Raw genomic sequence first — 22,085 nt, 5'->3', positions numbered from 1 at the left:
AAACGCCACACGCTGGTGACCCCTGCTGGACAGAACGGTGTAGATGCAGCCCACACATGCATAAAAAACCTTACAGTCTATACAAACACCTTTTATTAAAAATTACATTTGTTTCCATTTAATAAATTCAGTAAACAATACCATTTAATATAGTGTTTTACTCTTACAAGTGTTTCATATGGCTACAAATGTTATAGGAAAGAACTGATCTGAGATCAGGTAAAAACCAGACGTACTGGATTTTCTGGCTCGCAATGAAATTCGAAAGCATAAAGTCATGACTTAAGGAAGCCTCGATTGAGAAATCCCTTGATGCTTGTTTTGACGCGCTCTGTTTCTAAAACAAATTATTCGCAAAACCAAAAGCTACGTTTTCTCGCGAGCATATAAGAAATGGCATAATGTAGCCTAGTCTATCCGTAAGGGTTTGAAATCAGATGTCGTGCCACGCCCTCTCTGTCAGGAGAATTGCCTACATTGCTTTTCTATTATTTCAAGGTCTTCTTTAAACGTCATTCACGCCGTTGAGAAAAGTCGTAATTGTCAGTAACTTGTGTGACGTCTCTCCGTTGGAGTGAAGTATTTTTTTTTTTTTTTGGTTTGATTTTAGGATTCAGGCTTGTCTGTCTCGGAACGGCTTTAGGACGACACGGGAAATTCAGCGGAACACAACAATAGCATCCCATTAGCATCTTTGTCACATTCTTCACAGCTCTACAAAAACATGTGGAACATTTTGGCATTTCTGTCGTTATTATTAATGTACGGTAAGTCGAACCTTGCTTTTTCTTTCGGTTTATAGGCCTAACTTATGTGCTGCGTTCACGCCAGGTTGCAATTACAATATTTCAACTTTAAACAAACTTTCACGTCCTCGTTGAGCTCGTAATTACAGCTTGTAAGATGGGAATTTTGTGAGAGCTCCAACTTGTATGTGACCGCTTTACCTGACCGCTGTAGATTCATGTGGTGGATATATTTTGGTGGGTTACCCCAGTGGTTATTATTCGTTTCTATGGCAACAACACTTTCCTGAAGACGTGCACAAATAGGAAGTCACGTGTTGTCATCTCAAAACTACGTGAATGCAGACTAGCTTTTCTGATGATTTCAATGATTCAATAATGATATATATATATATATATATATATATATATATATATATAGATATATATATATATATATATATATATATATATATATATATATATATATATATATATATATATATATATAATATAGCATGTAGTCTATTTGAGGAGCAACATTTAATACTTAAATTCGGATAATGCCTTTTTTTTGTTTAACTTGTATGAACTATCGTATCAGTTAAAAACAAGTTTAAAAAAATCCAACTGACAGTGTTGTATTTACAAAATACAGTCTATGAAAGTCTTGGTTATGCAGGCAGTGTTGCAAGGGCATTTCTTTGTCTGCTTTGTGTATGGTCTGAATAGGTTGGTCTTTTCTTTAGCTCACACAGACCTTAGTTGAATCTGTTTGCTGGAGCTAGTGTGGTGTCAGAAATACTAATTCTGTGTTTTCCAGGTGTGTCTGGTTCAGAGACGGATGAAACTGAGCCGGTGTCCGTGATGGAGGGAGATTCTGTCACTCTACACACTAATCTTTCTGAAATCCAAAACGATGATACTATTCTGTGGATGTTTGGACCTAAAGACTTTCCCTTATCTCAAGTAAAGAGAAAGAATGACTTTACTTCATTTTCTGTCACTGATGATGTGGAATTTAGAGGCAGATTACAGGTGGACCAAAAGACTGGATCTCTGACCATCAGGAACACCAGACTCAGACACTCTGGACAATATAAACTCACAATCTCTAGACAAAAGATTACAACAAAGATATTTAATGTTACTGTCAGTGGTGAGTATCTCAAGTTTTTCATTGTAATGTTACCCAAACTCTTCCCCATTGGACCAAACTGTTCACATTGCTTAACCGTTTCATTCTGTAACGATCCGGCCCAGCGGATACAGATCTGCTTTGAGATTATTGACTGATAACGGAGCTATTGGGAATGTAATATAAATGCTACAGTTGTTGATTTGCTAACGCAATAATCTACAGACAATATGAGATGTAAATAGTAACCACGTTATGAAGGATGATTAGATATTTCTCTGAATTTTATTAACTTGTGTTAACTAAGGTCAAATAGTATATGGAAGCTGGTTTCTGCCTTGGAATTCACGTTAAACGATAACGTAATGATTAACAAAATAATTTTTTAATTACTTTTTTATCTAACAATTCTGCCTTCTTCTTTTTTTTTTTTTTTTAAGTTTATATCTCACAATTATGACTTTTTTTCTCCCAATTGCGAGTTTATGTCTCACATTCATGGCTGTCCGAAGAAAAAAAAAATGGTGTGTCCTCTCCCAGAATTTTTTTACTGGAGTAGACGCCATTTACGTTACATGCAAATAGCCTGCCTTGGTTACTGATTTACTAAATGTCTCCTTGGGCCAGACAAAATTACAGAAGACACCAGATAATTTACACCTGAAATAGCGTAGGGGTAGGGCACATGGCATGAAGTTTTTCAGCAAATTGACATGAGGTTAGGTGGCTCTAATTCTTACTTTTCCTATCACATATCATATTAGAAAGGCATTTATTCTCAACTAAAATGTAATTTTAAAAAAAGTGTTTAACGGTTAGTGGTATGTGTGTAAACAGACGTGTTGAATTAGAGACTGCAAACGTCAGTAGTTCCAGTATCATTGGTCTTAAAAAGTGGATGGGTCTTGTCCCACCCACATACAATGGTTTTGATGCCCATGCTCACATCTCACAATTCAGATTTTTCCCCGAATTTCTGGGAACCAGAAGTGCAAAAATGCTTACTCGCTTCTGTGTTTGGCCTACAAAGTGATTTCATACCTGCACCACTCTATTGCAAATTTGCTATCTCTATCTAAATATTGCTATCTTGCAATTCTGACTTTTTTCAGAAATGTATATTTGCGGGTTATAAAGTCCAACTCTGAGGGAATAAACAGCTCACAGTTCTGATATTTTCTTATAATTGTGAATTCTGACTTTATAATCCCAAGTGCTGATATCGCATTCCATCAGCACGGTTAGCCAACCATTTTGAGAATTCCAGGCCGAAAAAGGGTTTGTAATCGCGCTGTGCTGATCCATGCTTAAGTAAATGTAACTGGGTTGTGGAGAAGCAGCCAATGGTCTGGGTTTAGATCAGTGTGTTAATAATTTGGTCATTCTAAACTCTGGATTATTTCACACTGTTCGTATTTACTCTGGGTTAGTAATTATGGTTATTCAGGTTTCGTGATTTTAAACTAGGGCTGCATTAGCCTAGAAATCTAGACGCACCCTAGCGGCAGGAAATCTAGTCTGCCCACGAGTGTCTTCTAGCAACTCTCAATACCCTTCTGAGCTGTAAACGCCAAACTCTGGTCGGGCCAATCACATCGTGTATAGAGTAGGTGGGCGGGGCCATAATTACGCCAGAGGGGCGTTTGCGTGCTTTTAGTAAACACAGAAACTGGCGAACGGCCGTCTTTCGAATCAGCTTTGACCGCGACTCTGGAAGACTTGGAGTTCAGCTTTTCTCTGAGAAAAGAACAAAGAACGGCACTGAAGTCATTCTTAAAAAGGGAAGATGTGTTCTGAGTTTAGCCGACCGGATACGGTGAATGTTTAATCTGTCAGCGAGCTCCGCTTCACCTTCGTTGCTCTGGTTGGTTGTAGCGCTATCCTATCGCGTGCAGAGGGAGTTTGAAAGACAACCGTTTATCCCGCCCCTCAGATTGAGCCCTGTCAATGGTGAGTTTCCAGACCAAACATTTTGATGTGGGTCTGGCTTGTCAGGCTAGGGCTGCATGATATTGGAAAAAACTTACATTGTGATATTTAGTTTTTTATGCTATATATTGCAATATAAAAATACATTTCAAAAGATTACTTGAATAGCTCTATTTGAAAATAATTAATAATTCTAGAATAACTGGGGTGATTTTGTAGGGGAGTGAAAATGCATAGAAAACAGTGCTGGGAACGTTACTTTAAAAAAGTAATTTGTTATATTTACTCACTACTTGTTCCAAAAAGTAACTGAGTTAGTAACTGAATTACTTAATTACTGAATTACTAAAGTAACTTGTTACCAGGGAAAGTATTTGCGTTACTGAAAAAAAAAAAAAGTTGCTACAAGTCATAGAATTTTTTTTTTTTTTTACCAGTTTTCACAAGTTTCAGTGCTTCAGTGAGCTCAATTATAGTAACGCCACATTTTATTCTCAGTAACGGCGTTGTAACGGGGAAACAGTAATTCGTTTAATTACTCGTTACTGAAAAAATGAACGACGTTAGTAATGCCGTTTATCTATAACACCATTATTCCCATCACTGATAGAAAATAATAAACAAATTACAATAGAAGCAAGAAACATAAGCAGTGCTTAATGTTTTTCAGGTAAATCTAAAAGTATTCAGGTACAGAAATGCAATAATCAGTCTTCACTTAATAAATAAATATAACTATTATAATCAATTAATTAATACATTCTATCTTAGTTAAAGCTACAAAAGTAATTTTCTCTTTTGTTGTTTGATCAGCATTGGTGACAAACAGCTGCGGGTACATAAGGCTGCTGTCCCTTTAAGACAAATGCACCTGATTATACAATATAAACCTAATATAAATGGCACTCGTCTGTTTTTCTTTCTCAATTGTTTACCATACATAACCGACTCTGTTTACGAGGTACTCGTAGAGAATTTTGACTTTTTTTGAATTTTGAATTTTGAGAATGTTTGCATGGACGCATCCGTTCTAAATAACTCAAACTCAAAGTCAAAATGCTCTTTTTGAGAGAACTCAAAAGTTCTCTTGTGCTTAATGCCTGACTCAATTAAAAAAAGACATGCAAATTATAAACTTTCACATATGATAAAATAAAATTTGCAATTAATCCACGAACTACGTTCTGAACCTGGGAGCATTTGGACCGTACTGATCGCAGATCAACTACGATCCCTATACTTGACATGACATGATGTGACTATCGTGGATAGTAAACACCGCCAAACGATATACCGTGAAGCCCTATTGTAAACCACGCATTTGAATATCCAACACATATTCTGTGTGTGAGCATTTATTGAGTAGGAGTATTTGCAGATTTTTCTTGCAGAAATTTTCAAATGTTGTGAAACACATTTTGATAACATTCTGCTTGTTTTCCAGACGTGGTTATTGAGACGGATGGAGTGAAGTCAGTGTCAGTATCAGTGACGGAGGGAGAGCCTGCCACTCTACCCAATGATGCTAAAATGAACAAAGATGCTCTGATGCTGTGGAGGTTTGGAGATAAAGGCCTCCTCCTGGCTAAACTGGATGTTGAAACTAATGAGACCTCATTAACCGAAGCTGATGGGACATTCAGAGGCAGACTGAAACTAGATCATCAGACTGGATCTCTGACCATCACAAACACCAGAACTGAAGACTCTGGACTTTATGAACTACAGATCAGAGGCACTGAGAGCTCACGGCAATTCCTTCTTTCTGTCACTGGTGAGGAACTGAAAAATCTTAAACATAATGGCAGTTTCATTAGCATATATTTAAAGGCATTTCAGATCATCACCTGTCCTTGGCTGTCTCTCTTTTTTAGATGTCACAAGTCTGTCTACAGGTGTTGTAGCAGGGATAGTTATTGGTCTTTTAGTTCCTCTTCTGCTGCTCTTGGCTGCAGCTTTTGCTCTGAAGAACTATCGCCACAAGATCTCTAAATTAGAAGAGAAAATGGGTAAGTATTATCGGCTATACTTTAAACAGGATTTTCATCTCCTCCAAACCAAATTTTAATAAATGTTCATTATAGTCCTTTATTTTTCTAAGACAGCATCGGCTGCCTTAGAACTCAAAAACGGTTCACTGTTTACAAAATGCGTAGGAGACTGACAGGCTAGAACAACTGGAAAAACTACATTTATGTTTTAAAAGCATACAGTCAAACAGAAAAATGTAGTTTAGTTTCGTACTTGATGTACGTGAAAAATGTAGTTAAGTTCGTACGAGTTTGTACTCGTACACTACTTGATGTTAGCTACTCCCCAACACTAGCCGTGTTTCCATTACCCTTCAAATTGCGCAAATTGAAATTTTGAATTGAAAATACGCCCAATGGAAACGCGGCAATTTCGCAAAAAATTTTTACACTCTCATGAGGTGTTTTTTCAGGCAATTCGAAAAAGGACATTTTCGCAAAACTGCAATGGAAACGTTTTTTTTTTTTTGCATTTACAGGTGCGGTAACGCATTGCTGCAACATAGGCCTATATATTATATTTTCCACTCATTTGTGTCGTGATAACAAGATATAATGTTGTTAAAAGGACATATATTTTCTCCTAATAAGGACTATAGGCTCTATATACTGTAATTAAGACATATATTCAAGAAATGTATTAAAACAGAAAGAGCTAGCTCATGCTGCTCACTTTTCATAATCAACATATAAATTAAAATAATAATATTACAGGCTAATGTTTAGGCCTAAACGTAGCCTATTTAGTTTCGTAGTTAGGCTATGTTTTCTCATTTTTTCCTTCTTCCTTTAAAGGGGGGGTGAAACACTCAGTTTCAGTCAGTGTCATGTCAATCTTGAGTACCTATAGAGTAGCATTGCATCCTGCATATCTCCGAAAAGTCTTTATTTTTTTTTATAATTATATAAGAAAGATGCGCTGTTCCGAGTCTTTCCGAAAAAAGCCAAACGGGTGGGGGCGTATCGTGTGAGCGGAGCTAAATAATGACGTGTGCGCGCCGCTGCTATTGTGTTGAGTGCGTCGTAAAGCTGTGTCATCCCTAACAGCGGGAAAAAACTTTATTCAAAATAAAAATATGGCTTTTAATCAGATACAGCCATACATCTATGATCCGGAATCAGACCCAGAGGCTGCAGTTGAACAGGAGCAGCAGCAAAAACGACTAGAGCAGGACGTCTCTATGTGGTACAAGTTATACACTAACTATATAATATGCTTAGCGGCTTGTGTTATTTACATATTTATACTTGAATTATATGGTCGTATTTTTGTCTTTGAAGGTGTACATGTGGGAAGTGCAGTTGTGCACGTGTGTGTGTGTGTTTACGCGTGGTTTGTGTAGACAATTGTAACGTTAGTAAGCGGACTGGTTTTGCACGGCAGGCTAAGTTAGTGTTTACATAGAAAGACACGGAATAGTAGCACATTTGAATGAAGAAGCGTGCTTATTTAGTTCAACATATTTCCCCCCTCTTTGTGTATTGTTGTTTGGAGTGCTTTTACAATACACAAACATAAAGTTACACATATAATGGCCAGCTAAACAAATGTACACGCACTACACATCGCATGCTCCATTGATCAATTAACTATACGTGATCATGTTTGGGCTACTTGATGAGCATAGGCAAAAACACAGACATTTGAAGCAGTCTCACTCACCGCCTGCGGTTCTAACGTTGGGACCTTTATCGTTGGGACTGCTCCATCCTTCAGCATTAGGCGATTGGAAAATCCGGCGTCGAGCTGGGCCTTGTTTATGAAACAGTCGGCACCGAAATGCAGCGAACAGATATAAACATTCGCGCAACTCAGTTGCTGATCCGGAAAAGCAAATTACATCCACTGTTGCCTTAACGCGGGTTTTTGGGGAATCTGTGCAGGACTGTCTTGGTCTGGCAACCAAAAACGCACTTTTTTGATGTCATTGTTAATTGTGCACATCACCTGTGCAGCGCATCCTACAAGCCAGCGCTTTGATGGGCGTAGGCTGTTACTTTCGCTCTCTTCCTCTCTCTCTCTCACGCTCTTCCGGTAGAATTGTCCGTAAGGCCCATACAAGGAAATTCCGCCCCCATTAACGTCAAAGGGGACGCATGATCGCAAAAAACTTGCCGAAACTTATGACTAACCGGAAGTAGTATTTTTGACAAAGAAATACTCCCATCAAACGTCCACCTTAACTTTTGAAACTTTGTCTATGTTTAGTATGGGATTCCAAGTCTTTAACAGTGTAAAAAGATCAGTATGCATGAAACAGCATTTCACCCCCCCTTTAAGACAGCGGAAACAATTCACAATACTCTGTCATTTTTAGCTATACAGATAAGTTCAAGACATAATTATAAACTATAAACTGTCTACTTTTATTTGTGGACTCAGGGAACGAATTATTTTGCATGCACTCACTCCAAACGCTGTCTTCATTTAAAAAAAAAAATTTTGTTTATTAAAAGCCATTTTTTTCTTTTCCAAAGCATTTCTAAATTCGGTTCATATGCCCAACAAATGAAATGTCTAGCCAAAATAACGAAAGTGGTAAAAATAAATAAATAAAAAATAAGAAAAACATTTGATTTACCATGCAAATTCAAACATTTTGCTCTTCTCTTTATGCGTCAACCTGGCGCACGTACGTAAAAGTCGATCATTCTTTACAGATGACGGTTTGTTTGGAGAGAAGATGAGACAGAGTTCTTTATTAATCTCATAAAAGACAATAGGATTACAGGAATACTGGATTTTAAACACAGAAATGCCACATTATCATGAAGACCTTGAATCAGATCTGACACACACACACACCTCATATCTGGGCCGCTTAAGTAACTTAAAGCAGCACTAGGTAACTTTTCAACCTTCATAATATATTTTTTAAGACTCTTGTGATGATAAATCAACTTACAATAGGTTGAATGATACGTCTGCCATATCCTGATGGGGTCTGTATCGTTTTTAATCGTACTTTTAAACTTCAGGTTTCGGGTAGTAACCCGAGAACAAAAAGAACTACAAAATTCGACTGCTTTACGGCATATACGTCACTTCCACCAACACCCACACTTCCTTACATTCAGACGTGCGAGCCCAACTTTGTTCGTCGGATAATATAGTCATGTCCGAAGCAGCACAGACACATAAGAAATAAAAGGTTTTGTTGGAGGAAAGCAATAAGAGGAAACGAAAAATTGATGGGATTAAAGGCAGGACGAGGATCAAAATGTGACCAGCGTTTGCTCGTCAGCGTGAGCTGAAGGAGGCGTGCCCGACCGATGCTGTCCTGCTTGTTACGGTGAGCTACCACTCAAACATTGAACTGAAGTATCATATAGATTCTGTAAAACGCTAACCAATAGACTACTATAATGACGCTGGCTTGTAAACGTGAGCATGGTGATTATTTGCCGTTTGAAAAAAATAAAACATTATATTCATATGACATGCTGAAGCATATGCCACTGACTGTAACGTTACCTGGGATGAAGACATTTCACACGCGACGCCAGAAGAACTCGAAATCCTCTTGCAGTGTTCAGGGGAACTTTTAGTGCTGCACTGACCCACGGGAAGCTTTTATGAAGTTATTTGGCCCGCACCGCACCACTGTATATATTTTTACAACCCGCCGCGCACCCGCGACCATTAAATAAACATACGGGGTCCGCGGGTTATGAGATGACCCGCGCATCACTAGTTCAGGGCTATCAGGGTTGTCATGTCAACAAATGCATGCGCGATGGCATCCCCTGTTGTAGGATGACAGCTCTTACGACAGTAGTTGAGGACATTATTTTTTTCCAAACTGTAGGGGGACCCCGAGAGCAAAAGTAGCCAAGTGGGGCTTTAAGGGGCTTTCCTTGCTTTTCCTTCCAATAAAAATAATAGCTAGTGTCCTGGATGGAATATACTAACCTACCATGTGCTTTCATTTTAGAATGACCTATCGCGAGAGGAAAATCATATTTTTTAGTCGCATAACTGTAGCTATGGAAACGCTGTCAGTTCGCAATTGTTTTTCAGCTCATTAAACTTCATTTCATGTAAAGTTGACATTTGACACAGTTGTCAAAACTAGGTTTTTGCAACTCTTTTCTTTCATTGTTTTCATTTATTTATTTATTTAATTTTCACCTTTTTGAATATAAACGCTTACAATGAAATGGAGTGGAGTTGGTGGTAGGGACTGAAATAAAAATGTATTTGAACATTGGGATTTGTTTCACAAAATAAACTCATGCACTAAATTTATTGAACTTTCTAGTGTTACAACAACCGATTCCAACTACTATCCCACTCTAAATGAAAATTCGGCCTCATTTACTGGAGTCATGTTGTTTTCAAAAATATTGTTTTTCAGTACAACCAGTTTCACAGTGACAACCTTTCAAGCGCTAAAATGAAAAGGACCATAAATGTACCATTATTGTTCCTTAATAATTCATGCTATATAGCAAGTCTTCTAGTGTCAGATGATAACTTTGTGTGAAGAACAATGTATTTCAACTGATAATCTTCCTCTTCTACAATTTTCTGCCAAAATTGTTGATGTACTGCAGTAGGATTTACATCCTTGACACTAACTGGCATTTGTCAAGTATGTCATAGCAAAGCACACTGAACAACTGTGAGTGTGCAGATAAGAGAATGAGATTTGAGATGTGTGTTTTATTACATCTGTTTGTCAACCAGAAGACTTGGAGTATAGCATTAGTCATATGCACGTTATGGTTTGGTTATTATGAATGTATGTACATTAATTGAAATATCCACCTGAACACATTTCTCTGTTTCTCCGTGTAGCTGTGAAAGGCGAAAAGAAGGAAGAGACTGTGACAGAGGGAAATAATTTCACTCTACGCACTGATCTTACTGAAATACAGGGTAATGATATGATAGAGTGGTGCTATGAAGCTGAAAACAATCTCATTGCTGAAATCAAAACCAGAAGGCCATCTACAATGGAGGGTGCTGATGGGAGATTCAGAAGCAAACTGAGGCTGGAGGAGAATAATGGAGATCTCACAATCAGTAACATCAGGACCATTCACTCTGGACTCTATATCCTAAAGATCAACAACAGCATAAGAACCAAATACATACTCACTGTCAAAGGTAAAGTATATCAAGTCTTCCCATGTGTTAATGATCATGCACTAAATTAACCGTTTAGGTGATCTAAAAAACAAGAAATCAAAATAATTTTGAAATGCTTTTTAAAATTGCTCATTTTTTTAAAATTATTTTTAGATCACTTGCAAGTAGGGCCATGTTATGAATTCATAATGTTATGTGAATAAAACCTTTACAATTAGGAGATTAAAGGTAGGGTAAGTGCTTTCTGGTAACCGTTGTTGTCATTTCAAATCACTAAAACAAACACGCCCCTACCCCCAACAGGGTCTTGGCCCTATTTTGATAGCTCCGCCCCCCACACATACGTAACCCAAGCAACAATAAGGGCGGAATCTGTGTGTAACTAATCCAGGTCGAATATTCAATGAAAAAGTCACAAAATCCCTTCCATCACAAAAACCGTTCTCATGAACAACTTGATGGTACACGAACACTCGATGGTACACGACCGGATAAGGGATATATATGTGATAAAAGAGGAAACAAACATATATTAGGAGTAGGCATGTGCCGATATCAATTTTTCATGCTGCGATTAATTGATGACATTTTATCACGATATACGATATTATCACGATATTTAAATAAGTTGCAAAAAAAAAGTGTTGCCATAGCATAACAGCTTTAAGAACTATTTTTGTAAGAACAAAAATAACTGAATGTTTAAATACAATAATGCACCAAAAATATATACAGCTCTGGAAAAAATTAAGAGACCCCTCATTGAGAAATCAATGTTATGTGGTCTCTTGATTTTTTTCAGAGCTGTAAAAGTACAATTTTCAAACAGATTAAAGTGCAAAAGAATTAGGCTATAAAGAACAACGGGTAGGCTTACAAATTACAATAAGGTCTCATTAGTTTATGCATTAACTAAGATTGAGCTATAGCTACATTTGGTACAGAAAGTATAATGTTTTTGTTAATGTTAGTTAAGAAATACGGATCATTGTTAGTTTTATCTTAGGTCCATTAAAAGTTATTTTGATTTTGATTTTAATGTTATTAAAAAGTAACTAAGAAATTAACATAGAATGATTAATTCTTTAAGTATTTTTCATTGTCAGTTTGGTAATAATGAATTAACATGTTCACTGATGAAGTCGGATGTCTCAAAGTTATACTGAACAATAACAAATAATTAGAACAGTTCCAATTATTAGGGTTGTAGTCCAGATTAAAACATAAAAATGTTTAAATTTGAAAATAAATAGCCTATTAAGTCTTTAAGTATTAAGTATTTGGTGCTGTGATGAACAACATTGAGATTACAAAAACGAATGGATGTTTTAAAAACTACACGCGTTTTTTTGTTTGTTTGCGGGGTTTCCGGGGTAACCAGCTTCATTCTGCAGTTCATCAGCGCCCTCTGCTGTCACTGAGCGGCACTTCAGCAGCGCGTCTCCTTCACCGGTTCAGTCATGTGCAAACGCACGTTAGGCTTGTTTATATCTGAGCGCGTGCCCCTTTGACGCAGAATACAGCAGTGTTGAGCATTTATACGGTTGATGGGCAAAGTATTCTTGAGTGCATTATAAAAAAATTATAAATTGTTAATAAATTATTATTTACGATATTTTAAAGTGCCCACGATAACAATATCGTGCATATTCATTATCGTGATAAATCGCATTATCGAAAATCGGCACATGTCTAATTAGGAGTATAGTATCTTACTTGTCGAAAACATTTTGTGAGCTGACGCTTGAAACAGACAGCGAGGAGATTTAGATGCTCCATATGGTGTGGAAATGAACGGGTCTTTATCATCACTGAATTGAGCGACAATACGATCGCAAATGGACAAACAAGTGAACATGACACGAGCATATTTAAGCAAAATCCAGCAAATATTTGTTCTCGGCTAATGTCCGTCCTGTGTGTCGTGTGTTTTGAATAATGACGTGCACTGAGCGAGAGCGAGCGCTCTTCTCACCATCATTAGTAGACACGCCCCTTACCTGCTGATTGGCTACAAGTTTGTTATTCCACTCGGCCCAAGTCAGTTTTGTAAAAGGGTTTTGACATAACACTTACCCCACCTTTAAAGTTGTAGTATTGTGTAAATAAATTAGGCTTGTTTTGTGGAGATATAAGTCACATAACAAGAAAAGGCATGATCAGGAATAATAGATAGTCAAAGATTAGGGCTGGTTTGACAATTTCGATTTTCACATTTTAATAGCTCTTCATTTCTTAAAGGGGTGGTTGCATGCGATTTCACTTTTCAAACTTTAGTTAGTGTGTAATGTTGCTGCTTGAGCATAAACATTATCTGTAAAGTTACAGTGCCGAAAGTTCAATGCAAACAGAGATATTGTCTTTTAAAGTTATGGCAGTTTATTGCCTACAAAAATGGCCGGTTTGGACTACAACGAGCTTCTTCCTGGGTTAATGACATCATAAACCCTTGCTAGTCATCGCAGATGTGACTTTTGTCCGTAATGGTAAGGGGCGTGGCGTTTCCGGACAACCTGTGCTTTGCACTTCAGCCAATAAAAATACAGGAAACTACATTTGGCCATCTAACCAATCTAAGACAACTGCGTTTTTCGGAGGGATGGGCTTCATAGAAGCAGGAAGCAAATGAGCCGTTTAAAGGAGAGTGGAAACAGCGGGGTGGAAAAAAGATCAAATATAAGAAAAATGCGGGGTTAAAAAAAAAAAAGTATTAAGACATGTTATACTGTGCCCCATAAACACAACCAAGCCTAGGAAAAAAACACGGAACCACCCCTTTAAGGCTACATCTTCATTACCAGCGTATTCAAGCCTTTTCCAAAACTTGCTCATCCACACTGAGATGTCTTCATCTCGACTTCAACAATCACCTTACTCACATGATAATACTGAGTGGCCGTTTACACAACACAACAGCACTTGCTGACGCGACCTTTGATGCTTCGGACTCAAGAGGAGGAAATTGTGGGCGAGTTGTGACATGCGACGGGAGCGTAGACCGTTGTTGATGTATGCAGCGGCCGCAGTGCTGTCCGTTCGGACCAGTACGTGCTTGCCTCGTAGCTAGCCTTTGAGGCGGCCCAGCGCAAGACATACTGCTAACAGCTTGAGGCAGTTGATGTGCCAATGCAGTTGAGGCCGTCCATAGACCCAAGCTGTGGGTCAGACCGTCCACACAGACCCAAGCCCGTACCCGTTGTTCGTGGCCCCCCAGCCGGTGGCAGAATAGCACAGCATGCCTGGACACTTGTTCTAGAGGGACACCTCCCCGTAGAAACGAAGTGTCTGACCACAATGTTCTAGAAACGGAAGCTTTCCCATGGTTTTTGCACATAAAGATGACGTTGTTAAAGCGATCCCCGTTTATGCGGCTCAACGAAAATACCTAAAAACAGTGTATTTTTCCCAGGCCAGTAGTTGGTGATGTCTGATGTCGTTTAATAGAGTAACACTACACGCCTATATAGTCTGAACATGTTATTAAAAAAATTGAGAAATAGATGGTTCTGCTCATGAATGTCTAGTTTATTTACACCCTTACGGGAAGATACAAAATAAAAATGAAGTTCTTGTTTAGGGACATGCCAAAATAGTTTTAAAAAATATCTTCTCAATGTATCTGATGTTGAAAATGCAAACAAAATTGATTCAAACATTTGATTTTCGGTATTTTTCTTTTTGTCTCGTGTGCTGCTGTGACATGAAGTGAGTTCAGTATCAGTGGAGGCGGGACGTCCTGTCCTTCTCCAGACTGGTGCTAAAATAAATACAGATGATCTAGTCCTGTGGACCCTTGGAGCTAAAAACTGCCTGGTTGTTAAAACTGATTCAAGAGCGACTGATTTTGGTGAGAGATTCAGAGACAGAGTGGACCTGAACAAGCAGACTGGATCTCTGACCATCAGAAACATCACAACCAATGATGCTGGACATTATAAACTACAGGTCATCAACAATGAACAGGCCACATTCAGGAGATTCAATGTGACTGTCACTGGTGAGTAGAACAACGTTTATTATAATGACTATATATTTATTTATACAACAGTTGCATTTAAAAATTGCTTAATTGTTAACAAATGTAACTACTGCATGAAGTTTGTTGGGGCAAACTTTGATGCTGGCTTGATGAAGCTGTAAGAAAGAGAAAGAAAGACATTGCTAGTATGATTTAGCATGTTTTGGTAGAATGTTTAAACAAGTTGCTTGTAAGAATGATCATGTTGTTAACATTTTTTAACATGTTTGAATATTTAAGATGTTGATAGCATGATTTGTCATGTTTTAGCAGGCTGTTAGTATGAATTTACATGTTTGCTAGCATGCTAACATGAATTAACATGTTGCTAGCATGTTTTAACAAATTGCTAACATGAATTAGGTTGCCGGCATGTTTTACTACGCTTCTAGCATTATTTACCAATTTTTTTATTTTTTTTTAAGCCAGTATAATTATTACTTCAGTATCTGTTCTGTACACATTAAAGGGGTCATAACACACACAGTTTAAACAACCAGATGTACTTTTCCAGTTTTGCCTGAAATGTTGAATGAAGAAATATGTGTGTGTTTGACTGTGCAGTACTGTCTGTTCGTATTTACATTTAAAAAGCAGACATAAAAGTAACTTGAAAATAACATTCCCTAGTAACTAATAACTTTTGATATACCGTAGTTAGTATAGTAATTTAGTTACTTTTAAAAGAAGTAACTAGTAACTGTAACTATTTACTAATTTTCAGTAATTTGCCCAACACTGCGCTAAACTGATTCTTTACGAAAACAGCCAAATTCGTGAAGGCGTGCAGTGTGCAGACCTGAAGAATCTCAAGCGCACACACACACTCTCCGGATAGCTTTCGATTCACCATACGTTTGTGTTGTTTATATTATATCACCTGCGGTTTTGACTCCTGGCATCCGTTGCTGCTCCGGAAAAACAAACTGCATTTCCTTAACACTGGGTTATCTGGGAATTTGAACAAGGTTATCTCTACCTCACAGCCAGAAACACACTTCTTTACTGACAATAGTTTATTGACAGGGCTGCCAACAGCTCCTGTAACCCGTGCAAAGCTTGTTGATGGATGCGCTCTTGCTCTCGCTCTCGCTCTGGTTGATTGTGTGCGCTCATCTGGAGAAAGTGCCTATAAAATGAATTCCACCCTTTATGGCTTCATACAGGGCCATACTCAGAAAAAATACTCCTCGCAGCAGATCTTTGTGTGTGTGTGTGTGTGTGTGTGTGTGTGTGTGTGTGTGAGACAGAGGGAGTCCTGCTGTTTTGACTCCTTTACAGATTTTTATACGAGTTCACGAATTCTCAGCTCAAAACACCACCATATTTTGGTGTTAAAATGCCAATGTGAACGCTAAGCAGACCAGGACTAATTGTGTGTTTTTGTTTTTTGATCTGAACTACAAGTGTGAACACACCCTAATATTTCCCTTAAAGTTTTCATGGAAAAATCTGTAGTAATTCATATTGTAAAAAAAGGTTTATACAGGTTAATATATATATTGTTGTTTTCAATATTATTTAGTAACCTGTAACATCATCCATATGTAGACATAAATTCAGCTAAAGCATTTCTTTTTCTTATTTTATTTTCTGATTGTCTGTTTATTTTCTGTCAGATTCCTCAGCAAATCAAGAGAATAAAGACGTGACTGTAGTGACGCCGCTATTGAATGATGATCCTGATGGAGGAAATGAGCAGCAGGCGACAAGTTCAGTTTGATAAGACACGCCCACCAATCACTGTGACATCATCAACAATCAAGCTCAACAACATCATTTCTGCTTTTATGAAAGTGAGAAATGAACCCGGGTGCTGGAAAAAAGTTGGAATTAATTCCTGTGCGATGAGCACATGAGTAACAGCAGGTCACAGAATGTGTAACCTGTTCAGCCAAGTTACTCCTACATACACTAATCTTACTGCTGCAGAACTACTGAAAACCATATGCTGGAAATGGATTGAATTATATGTGGAGCAACTGCAACTGTGAGACTTTCAAATGATCTGTGGTGCTACAGTTACCAAACCTCAATAATGGGAAAGCTGTGATGAAACCTTTCAAACCTCAATACATTGTTCATCTGAAATTCCAGACTATCAAGGTAGTGCAGAAACAGACAAACACTGAACAATTTGACACGCAAAACACTAATGTGATTTTAAGAGGTTCAGGCGTGTTTTATATTTTACATTACAGTGGGAGTGAATTTTTATTTACATTTTTTTGGGATGACAAACACATTCCTCATTCACTAATACAAAATAAAGGCTTCATAAGTGAGTTCTCACAGCGATGCCATAGAAGAACAATTTTTGGTTGCCCAAAGAACCTTTCAAAGAAATGTTCTTATAAGAGCCATTTTTTATTAAAATTATTAAAAAATTTCAAAGATTTTTTTTTCTTTCTTTCTATGGATGTCAAAGGAATAGTTCAAAATCTAAATTCTGTCATTTATTACTCAACCTCAATTCTTTCCAAACCCATATGTCTTTTGACTGGGGCGGCAGTGGCTCAGTGGTTCATGTAGATTGTCTACAAACCGAAAGGTTGGTGGTTCGATCCCCGGTTCCACCTGACCAAGTGTCGAAGTGTCCATGAGCAAGACACCTAACCCCAGCATGCTCCCGATGAGCTGGATGGCGCCTTGCATGGCTGACATCGCCGTCGGTGTATGAATGGGTGAATGTGAGGCAAAAATGTAAAGCGCTTTGGATAAAGGCGCTATATAAATGCAGTCCATTTGTTCATCTTTGGAACACAAAAATATATAATCAAAATCGCTCTTATTTACTTTGTTAGAACACATTACAGGACTTAAGCTGAACAATTAATCCATGCAAGTTAAAACACAGGAAAAAAATAGTTTGCCGTGGTAATCTTTAATCAAAACCGGAAAAGTAACTTCTGATCTGGAATGGCGTTCCCTTTCCGATGACGGCAGTTTGGTGTCTTGGGTTTGAATATCCTTAATCCCTCCATTCGTTAGTCTGGTAGTAGTGAGAGATGGAGAGAAGGAGCGCTGAGGTAAAACCCTGCCCTCTATTCAATATTGTTTCACTTAGAAATACATCCCAGCACTGAATTAAAATCAGTTTTAACTTCCGGTTCACTGGGACTTCTGAGCTATTTCCCTCCATTGACAGATATGCAACTACCAGTTTGATGGTTTAAAGAGTTCATAAAGAGATGATAAAACTAATCCACATAAATTGAGTGGTTTAGTCCAAATGTTCTAAAGAGACTCAATCGTTTTATGTGATGAAAAGTTTGAATTTAGGCTTTTATTCACATTGATCAGCGAACATAAACAGAAGCTTCTTCAAGGAACAACAGATGACATTAAAGCACCTTTAACATCCATAGAACATTGCGGAAGAAAATTATTTCTTATGTTGTTTATATACATATTAGTGTTTTATATTATGTCGTTTTGTGTTGCTTTGTAAAGTAGTAATGAGAATGTAAAATAATTTATCAGTACGATATTGTTAAGCATAGGTTTTTGTGTGGTATTCTCTAATAGAACTATATTTAATATCTCTAATGATTTACTCATGTTAAAAATGGTGATCCATTTGTTGTAAGCCATGATTATTGTTCAGTGTGGACAGAATGGCAAAATTAAAAGTTAGCATTCAAATATTTGTTCTCTTATTTTTCTATTTAAAATTACTTATTTATTTATTATTTTTTTGTTTCTGGCAATTTTATTATAAATATGACAACAATAATATAGGCCCAACCCACAGAGAGCTCGCACTGTCAGATATTTTTGGAATATTCACACATAGATGGGCTTACACATAAAACATGATATCAGAGTTTTAAAATCAAACATTTTAAAGGAGAACCATACATCACAGTTGTTTAAAGGATAGTTCACTCATATAATGCATGTCAATGGGGTGTATTTCTATAAGAGGCACTATGAGAGTAAAAAACATACACATACTGTGGCGAGGTGAACGAGCGAGAGACATGGGAGAAGCGAGCGAGACTGGGGACGTGATTGCAAAAGAGCGTCACCTGCGAGCCACACCGGTCTTGAGTCCTGTCATGAGGGAGCTCAGAGGCATTCAAGGACGAGCGACACCAGTCAAGGACGAGAGAAGACTAGGCCTGGATTTTACGTTGAGTTTTGTTTATGATTTGTTATGTGTGTGTGGGCAGTCGTCCGTGAGGGGCTGCCCGCGGTTTACTTTGGTTTTGTTTATTTAATTTAAGTTGCTGAATGTTTGCCGGTTCCCGCCTCCTTCCTTCCCATATTTATGAACTTTATTACACATACGAATCCATATTAAACCCTGTGGCTTGTGGCAAGACATTGATGTCTTGAGACACAAAATGATTGGTTTCTGGGAGAAAACGAACAGTTTTTATGTTATTTTTTTACCTCATATCAGACTAATCTTATCTAGTATTCCCAACAACATTACTTCCGTCGAATAAGGTAAAAATCCCGGCTAAATAAATATATTTGGCCTTGTTTGACCGATCCACACAGGCACTAATGAGGAATCATATAAATATATATATCTATGAATGCACTGGGATTTTGACCTTATTTGACGGAAGTAATGGCGTTGAGAATACTAGATGAGATTTGCCTGATATGAGGTAAAAATGACAAAAATACTGTTCGGTTTCTCACAAACAGCAGCCCGCTGTTTTTCTTTTCCATGGGTTGAATCGACCCCAATAAAGTGATATTTAGCCCCGGGAATGCACATTTTTGCAGGGTAATCACAGCTAAATAAGACAGTTTTTTTTACCCCCCGGAATGAAAAATACTTAGATACTACACGAGTACTGCGTTGTTTGTCTTATTAAGATAAATAAGACAAGACGCTGTGGGAAAAACAAATTTTTCTCCAATTGTGAAGCCTTTATACAATCATGCAGTGAAACTGCACGTTGTTTGGTTCGTAAAGTTAAAGAAAACGAACCAATGATGGTAAACTCAAGCCTCCTGTAAGGGGCGGGGACTTGGGCTATAAAAGTGGCTGTTTAACCATGGCAAATCAATTGGTTTTGACTGAAATGACGCAAGAGACGTCACATATCACAGCCAATTACGCAGTATGCGTTCCGTATCTAAGGGAACTGAGGTTACGTTAGTAACTGAGTACATTCCCTTAGATACGGAACGAGCATTGTTCGTCTTTGTAGTAAAGTTTGTAGCTAATATGGGTCGTAGACCGCTATCTTTCTTGGGGACCAAGAAGTAACAGCTGAAAAATCCTCATTCTACGTCCGTAGGCGGGACTTCCTCTATCGCTCCTTTGAGAAGGAGGGAGGACAGCTCCTCCTGTAGGACAGAAGCCTCTGAGGCGCTGTTCACTACAGTATGGAGGACCCCGCTGAAACGGGGGGTTGCGGCAAAACTGCAGAGTGTAGCCCAATCGAATCGTGCAAAGTACCCAGGGTGACACACATGGAACATACCCACTGTTGGACGAACTGAGACGTAGAACTGGAAGAGGAGTAGAAAGGTGTAGCGGGCATACCTGACTTAGGGTGACGGACTGAGACTCCGTGTAGGGCTCGTCCAGCCGCAACGGAGAGCTGCGTCCATATGCGGCGAGGAGGCTGCGATGACCTGAGTGGGAGACGAAAGGTCCGCCACCCGCTGGAGAGAACGGGTCGTGTCTCCTAAAATACGGGTGGTGTAAATAAGTTCCGACATACTCAGGGGAATGTGGGAGTGGTGAGAGGTTGAGCTGACCCCGCCCCTCGAGACGCACTGGGCGGCGAGTGTGATGGGGTTGGACTTAGAGAGCGGCCGGGGGGCAGGCAGAAACAATGTTGGGGGGCGGGCATAAATCCTCACATAAACCCATAATAATAATAATACACTTTATTTGTACCTGTGCTTTTCCTACCTGTATAACAACTTAACAAGTAGGAAATATACAGGTCCTTCTCAAAAAAAATGGCATATTGTGATAAAGTTAATTATTTTCCATAATGTAATGAAAAAATAAACTTTCATATATTTTAGATTCATTGCACACCAACTGCATACTCTTTTATTGTTTTAATACTGATGATTTTGGCATACAGCTCATGAAAACCCAAAATTCCTATCTCAAAAAATTAGCATATCATGAAAAGGTTCTCTAAACGAGCTATTAACCTAATCATCTAAATCAACTAATTAACTCTAAACACCTGCAAAAGATTCCTGAGGCTTTTAAAAACTCCCAGTCTGGTTCATTACTCAAAACCGCAATCATGGGTAAGACTGCCGACCTGACTGCTGTCCAGAAGGCCATCATTGACACCCTCAAGCGAGAGGGTAAGACACAGAAAGAAATTTCTGAACGAACAGGCTGTTCCCAGAGTGCTGTATCAAGGCACCTCTGTGGGAAGTCTGTGGGAAGGAAAAAGTGTGGCAAAAAACGCTGCACAACGAGAAGAGGTGACCAGACCCTGAGGAAGATTGTGGAGAAGGACCGATTCCAGACCTTGGGGGACCTGCGGAAGCAGTGGACTGAGTCTAGAGTAGAAACATCCAGAGCCACCGTGCACAGGCGTGTGCAGGAAATGGGCTACAGGTGCCGCATTCCCCAGGTCAAGACACTTTTGGGCTACAGAGAAGCAGCACTGGACTGTTGCTCAGTGGTCCAAAGTACTGTTTTAGATGAAAGCAAATTTTGCATGTCATTCGGAAATCAAGGTGCCAGAGTCTGGAGGAAGACTGGGGAGAAGGATGTAAATAGGCAAATACATTTTTTTTTTTTACAAACAATGCAGCAGAAATGTAAAGAGATGGAGAGGAAACAGGGACGAGAGGCACATAATTTAAAAAAAAAAATTGTTTAATGTATTTATTATTACAGGCTACTATATATATATATATATATATATATATATATATATATATATATATATATATATATATATATATATATATATATATATATATATATATATATATTGTAAAAAAGTTCATTAATCCTAACAGTAGCTATGTGACATTAGTCAATACTATTTAGGGCAGATTATAGTAACTCCGACTGGATCATCATAATCCTTCACGTCACTTTTTCTCTTTTTCCATAAACCTCTTCTGTTCTCAGCTTTTATTGCAATTTGAACATTTTTGTAAAATCACATCTGTTTTGGCTTTTCGGATAAATTAT

At 38.2% G+C, this 22,085-nt stretch overlaps 1 protein-coding gene across 1 annotated transcript; it reads left to right on the top strand.

Moving 5' to 3' along the window:
* Positions 1-120: 120 nt before the first annotated feature.
* LOC137040111 (V-set and immunoglobulin domain-containing protein 2-like) lies at positions 121-17,414 on the top strand. The gene is made up of 7 exons (XM_067415522.1): positions 121-767; positions 1,549-1,884; positions 5,237-5,566; positions 5,667-5,801; positions 10,624-10,935; positions 14,624-14,914; positions 16,555-17,414. The coding sequence occupies exons 1-7, from the start codon at positions 725-727 to the stop codon at positions 16,656-16,658; spliced, it is 1,551 nt and encodes a 516-aa protein (XP_067271623.1). The 5' UTR covers positions 121-724; the 3' UTR covers positions 16,659-17,414.
* Positions 17,415-22,085: the final 4,671 nt, after the last annotated feature.

The sequence above is a fragment of the Pseudorasbora parva genome, chromosome 14 (assembly GCF_024679245.1).
Source record: "Pseudorasbora parva isolate DD20220531a chromosome 14, ASM2467924v1, whole genome shotgun sequence".
NCBI classification, from domain to species: domain Eukaryota; kingdom Metazoa; phylum Chordata; class Actinopteri; order Cypriniformes; family Gobionidae; genus Pseudorasbora; species Pseudorasbora parva.
The sequence above is the reverse complement of the archived record's forward strand: the minus strand, read 5'-3'. Positions and strand labels throughout refer to the sequence as shown.